Raw genomic sequence first — 6795 nt, forward strand, 5'->3', positions numbered from 1 at the left:
ATATATATATATATATATATATATATACATATATACACACACACACACATGCATATATGTATATATATTCAACTCTTCTTTCAGAGCGTGGCGGTTACATCTTCAAAAGTTCGCAACAGCCTGCCAGTCAACCAGAGGACTCTATACCTCTTAATCAAACATATGCAGGTAAATTTCCATTTAATATTGACCTATATAACGTGTAGATGTTAAAAAAGTATTCACTTGTATGACTTTAATCCCTTTCAGTGGGTACATTACTCGCTGACTGATTAAATTCTTTTGGTTACTGCAATAAAACACTTTTTGTTCTGAGTAAAATGCGAAAGATTTACCCGCACGAGATGAACGAGGGAGTATTTACGTGTTCGCACTCCTTAGATTTACCATGAAACTCTCCTTTAGATTCCATTCATCCGTCTTAAAATTGATGCCTAAAGTAGATTTTGTGGTATAAATTTTTCCTAAATAAATGATGGGATGGTCATGACTGGAACATAGTGTCTCATAAGTTTACTTAAGCTTATATAATATGGGTCTAGGCAAAAGCAATGACTATGAGCGAGACTTTATTAAATCACCCAAACCGCTAGGAATATCCGTAAATCCACACTCAAACAACACTTTTATAAAACGGAAATGGCTCATTGGGTAAAGTATTCATCTGTACACTACTCCTGAACAAAAGTGGAATGGCTTTCTCTTAAATAAATATCATCGATGGTCCAAGAGTCAAACAATGACAACAGCTTAATGTCACTAATGTACTGGTGTGTTCTTTTCCTGGTAAATTTATTTTGTTCCCAAGATATACCAAGTTCAGAGAATTGCGAATAAATTATATACAGGGAAGCACATAGTTGGTCTTTTCTTCTGTCCATCCTCTTTTTCCGTTCTCTTTTGCAACCTCCTATCGCTTCCCATTAAGTCCGGCATTAGTAATTAATGCTTTCTCACTTTTGTATAAGACCCATTATTCTTTGAACAGGTGTATATCCAACAGTATAAAGATGGCTTCTATTGCATGTCATGACACGTTTTGAAAGCACAAAATAATTATTTTAAGATAAATACTACCTTAATGGTAGTTATCAGGCCTGTACTAACCACCGTTTCTAGTCCACCCTCTCTAGAACGTATCCCCTCTTTGCCATGCGGTCGCTTTTCAAGATAAACGTCAAAAGCACCGACCCCACTTATCTAGGAAAGCTTGCAAAAACTACTGGTGTAACCTCTTCCTCCAGAGAAAGGGATTAGAATTTCATTCAATAAGTGTATTTTGTCCAGTGAATACGTTTCATTCATAGGTGTATTTTCTCCAGTAAGAGTATTTCATTCCTTAAGTATATGTGGTCCACTAAGTAAACTTCATTCGTAAGTGTATTTCACTCGCAAATATCTTTCGTCTGATAAATGTATTTCTTTCTCTGTGCAGCTACTATCGTTCAATAATTCAATTTATTTATTTATTTGTTTTACTGTCAGTTCATTTACTTTATTATCCTTCTTCTCTATCGATCTATCTTGTAAGTTACAAGATCTGCTTTTTTGTCTTGCTTTATGAAAAGCTACTTTTCATACACACTATCACAGTTGATAAACCTACACATTGACTTTTGCAACTTCGTTTATTCACCTTAGTATCAAATCTATTTTGAACTATTCTTTAGTGATAAAGTCATCGTTTCTCTTTCTCTTTTATTGTTTTGAGCCGTTGTTTTCTTTTATTTTTTCTTCTTTTTTTTAAATGGTATAGTCAGAAATGGAAGGGTAGTGTTTAGAGCTTTATTCAGTATCTTCCAGACTGGTTAGAGGAAGAGACGAAATCATCTCCAGACACGAGAACCGATTCGAATGCTTACAAAGTGAATATTTTCCTATGGCCAAGTGATGGTGTTAAATAAATCGGATTAAGTCTACCACTAGCCTCATTCTGCAATTAATTTTGGTGCTATCTAGCCTCAGATCAATCTGTTGTTGCTGAACAGTCTCCATGAATAATGGTATGTGGTGAAATGACGTTTTCTTGTTATGAGTTTGTTGTCGTCGAAACACCGCAGTTGGGTAGAGATTTGAGCTTTATTGAACTATGCTAGCCATGGTATGTACAAACTGATCGGTAATCAACTAAATCACTTTCAAGTCCTTTATTGGTACTTTGCTTTATTGAGCACAGAAAGATGTAAAGGCAAGGTTGATTGCAGCGGGATTTGAACTCAGAGCATCAAGCATATAACTAAATGCTGCAAAGATTTCTGTTCGACACTCTTATGATCCAGCCATCCACTACCCACTTTATATTTATAATTTTAATTTTTGATTTCAAATTCCACGGAGATCAACTGAGAACATCATTTCGAGAGTCGATAGAAAGTGTTACAGCCAAGAACTGAGAGCAAACTTAATCGCCCCAACTCTTTCCAAATTTCAAGGTTTTACATACCGAAGTTAGAAATTACAATTAGAAATAATTAGTGATTAAAACGCCTTAAATTTATTTTCAACAGGTTATGCTGTTAATATGGTCGGCAGTAAAATAATTTTGGGAATACCCAGGTATCAGGACTATGGAGCAGTAAGTACAGTCATTTTATATTTCTTTCCTTTGAGCTTCAACAACATACCTCATTTAAGAAAGATATGATACAGTGATTAATGTAACAGAAAAACAACTCTTAAGTCATAGGCATCATATCTTGCTAGAGACATTTCGTTGGGCTTCTGAGCAGAAGTCTCAATTGTTCAGGTAATAGACTATGTATTGTATTGAAAGGATTTCGTCCCTGTCTACTTTAAGGCTCTGTAATTCTTGGTTGTTGAAATAGTCTCAACACTTTCGCATCAAGCGATACAAACTTGTATCCTGATATAACATATTATGCAGAAGACCGTGAATTCAGTAATGATTTAGAGAGTTTACTAAGTGGAACTTGTGATATGCCAAGAATCAGGTTCGTGGGAAGAGCGTTGATTGAAATCAAGATAGCTCCAGCAAACGAGGAAAGGGAGAAATATAAGAATAACAGCAAGAAGTGCAAAAACAAAATATTGGATATACCTGCGTTTCTATGGATTAAGAAATTGGTCATGCAGGAAATAAATTTGAATCTGTTTAAAGACGTGTAAAGAAACCCTCTTGTTTTACTGAAATAGTCTTTGGTATTATAGAATATAAGATGTTCTGAGAAAGTTCTCTGAAGATTTTGTTTCCAAGACAAGAAGTACAGAAATTGCATTATTCATAATGGAAATATACTCTACGGTATATCGTATGCAGTAGTATCACAGTCGCTGTGATGTGTAATTGAATACATTGGATTAATATAGACAAATGTCCTTTTTCTAGTCTCTTTGTAGGCAAAAAAAAATACAGGTAGACTGCACTAACCGATATATATATATATATATATATATATATATATATATATATATATCCTATTTTAGATTCTCCTCAGAGACCATACTCTCGCCTTTGTATGTATGTATGTATGTATGTAAGTATGTACGTACTGATGTATGCATGTACGTACGTATGTTTGTATATATGTATGTACGTGTATGTATGTATGTATATATGCATGTATGTATATATGCATGTATGTATGTATGTATGTTTTTAATAATTTAGATCCTTCCTCTAAAGAAAGAGTTGGTTTCTGACTAAGATACAAGGCTGCGTTTCTGACATGTAGATAACAAAACAATGTCATTTTTAAACTTGAGAAAAGTCTTGAATATTTTTACTGATGCACTTAAAGTCTGTATTTGTAATGTGCAAGCTAGTTGCTTGATCTCTTTTTCTGAAATCCAAATTTATTCAAAGTATCAGTTAGCCATTTACTCACAAGACCAAGTACTCCAATTATTAGTGGTATGAATGTAAATTTGTAATCTGGATATGAAAGCTGGAGGTTTCGAAGCAGTTGTCCTTAGTTGTTCTCTTTCTCTTTTATTTTCAATGAGATATTCACATCAGCCTCACAGCTGACCTCCAAAACGGTACGTACTTTTTCTTATCTGTCCTACACAACAAAATCCGCTCTGTTATGGTTACACTTGACAGATGTTTCGACGGGAATGTTCCACCAGTATTCCTTGTGTTGATGTTTGCGTATGTATTCAATAACAGGAACATTCTCTGTATTTATTCTAGGACGGTCTTTTTTCCAGATGGCATTGTATATTGTTTTTGCAACAACGTTGAGTTGCATAGGGAGGCAGTACCTTGATGACGTCATTGGGCAGCTGCTAGTTATATGTATGATGTCGTTCACAGAAATATGACAATCTACGTTTTCGGTTGCATCTTGAAACTCCAAGATATTTAGTAACAATCTCCTGTTCTTGAACTGCAAATGCATAGCCATCGCAGTGTGATGTGATGTAGCTGTCGCGAGTCTTAAAAAGCTTCGCTTCATGTCAATTCTACTATTTTCTTCAAGTCTTCGAGAAACATACCCCTGCATGGCCTTTATTTATTTTTTTATTTATTCATTTGGTATGCTGAGGGTTTCTATACTTTCAAAATATCTTTGAATTTTGTTATCTGTGCTTATTTGCTTTTCCATGCGAGGTTGATAATATTATTACATTTTCATCGATTTCAATACCAAACTTCCCATGTCCTGATATCTTATTTGTTACAAAAATATGGGTTTTATATTTATAATATTTTGTTACTCATTTACTTTAGTTAGCGTTGCAGTATTTTTACTGTTTTGTCAGCTTGTTTCATTAATATTCTGTGAGAAGATATCTTTCCTATTTATGGCGTCTATTTTATTAAGATACGCTATTTATTCATAATACGTTTTTATCTCAGTTATACTGTCCACATTATTATTTTCAAATATTTCTATAAGTGCTATTTTATTTGTATTAGTTAATAGTAGGGGAATACCGTGGAAATTCTGTGGAAATTTATGAATTTTCTTATTCTTATTTGGTTGCATAAATATATATCTCTTCACAATACTGCTTCGTTGTTTTATAGATTCCGATTTTGTCATCATTTTCTTTCAATAACTGAGGTTGCTAAACGCACAATACTCGAATACCTATCGTGACAAGCTGAACAGTATTATATGTTGCCTAGTAGTATTGATGTTTTATAATAGATGCATTTGCAAACTATACATATGTAGGTATGACGTAATTGAAACAGATCCTATCATTATTCCATTTGCGGTCCTCCGGAAGCCACGGTTTCAACATCAGTGACCTCCCTTGACGAACGTTCTAGAATGTTCTAATGACAGCGAATTTACGTCTGTTTTTAGTAAAGCCACTTATGGCATAGAACATTCTAGAAAGATTTCGTTTGCCAGTTAGTACCAGCAGTAATTCAGCCTATATATTGGATAGGCGCGCTTTGGTTTTCCTCTCTTCCCCGCCGAAATTTGATCCGACCACATCCCGGTTTGAAGAGTAGTAAAGTTTTTCCTACACGTGGCCTAAGCTAGAGAAATGTTTTCTCATAGCAACCGCCCGTGGCAAACTACTTATGTTACACGACAGGTGTACGGTTTGCGCTTACTCTACTTGCGAACCAATTGCCGAACGAAATTCTCTCGTACATTTTTCCATCATGCTTCTTTCCACACGGAATGCGACAAGACCAATTCGTATGTAACTTTTCACATTTATATACTGCTTCACATGGAGCATATTGCTGCTGAACTAGTATCTGCTTCTTGTTACATTAAAGTATTTGTGAAGTTTAGGGAAATCTCCCTTGTTTATTCCATCCTTTCGTAATAGAAGAATATCTTCATGTTACATAGCAGTAGTTATCACAGCTACTAAGCTGGTGGCTGTACTAGTGTGATGACTACACGACGTTAAACATATATCAGAAACATGAGATACAGAAATCTGAGTATTATTCGTACACAGTCACGCACGCATACTTAGAGAGACAAACACATACACACATACACGTAAACTCAAATTGCAAGGTATCTCACCTGACTAGCTTATATATTATATATTATGTGTGTGTATGTGTGTGTGTGTGAAGGCGCATGGCTCAGTGGTTAGAGCATCGAACTTACGACCGTGTGGTTGTGAGTTCGAATCCAGGACCGGGCTGCGTGTTGTGTTCTTGAGCAAGACACTTTATTTCACGTTCCTCCAGTTCACTCAGCTGTAGAAATGAGTTGCAACGTCACTGGTGCCAAGCTGTATCGGTCTTTACCTTTCCCTTGGATAACATCGGTGGCGTGGAGAGGGGAGGCTGGTATGTATGGGCGACTGCTGGTCTTCCATAAACAACCTTGCCCGGACTTGTGCCTGGGAGGGTAACTTTCTAGGTGCAATCCCATGGTCATTCGTGACCGAAGGGGGTTCTCCGGATATATATATATATATATGTATATATGTAAATAATACAAAATGGGACAATATATATATATGTATATATATATATATTTATATATATATATAATCATAAATATACAGGGATTAGCATGAGTTGCTTCTCCAACATACTGAGAATTTAGAAATAGCAGTCAAAGAACGACTGATTCCAAACTACAAATTTTTTCTCTAACGGATGGCGATATTTATGGCACACACAGAACAAAAAACAGAAGAGAAAAGCAAAACCAAACCTGCCTTTAGTTAATTGGATACGACGTTTCACGGTTAAGAGTATGAAGCTACTCTATTCCGATCTTCAGCCCAATATTCGAATAAATTTGAAAGTGTCTATAAAAACTCACGGGAATTTTGACCGTGCGACATCAAAACCACGTGAGGAAGGCACTTACGAAATTTATCGGCTAGTGAGTTCAA

The 6795-nt window shown here is 35.4% G+C and overlaps 1 protein-coding gene across 1 annotated transcript in view; it reads left to right on the plus strand.

Annotated features, from left to right (window-relative positions):
* LOC106871077 (integrin alpha-4) overlaps positions 1–6795 on the plus strand; it is a 177565-nt gene that overhangs the window by 100927 nt on the left and 69843 nt on the right. Inside the window, exons 5-6 of the mRNA XM_052968826.1 lie at positions 85–168; positions 2508–2575. Of these exons, the coding sequence (XP_052824786.1) occupies positions 2522–2575 (54 nt within the window). The 5' untranslated portion in view covers positions 85–168; positions 2508–2521. The remainder of the gene's footprint in view (positions 1–84; positions 169–2507; positions 2576–6795) is intronic.

This window comes from Octopus bimaculoides, chromosome 1, assembly GCF_001194135.2.
Source record: "Octopus bimaculoides isolate UCB-OBI-ISO-001 chromosome 1, ASM119413v2, whole genome shotgun sequence".
Taxonomy (NCBI): Eukaryota; Metazoa; Mollusca; class Cephalopoda; order Octopoda; family Octopodidae; genus Octopus; species Octopus bimaculoides.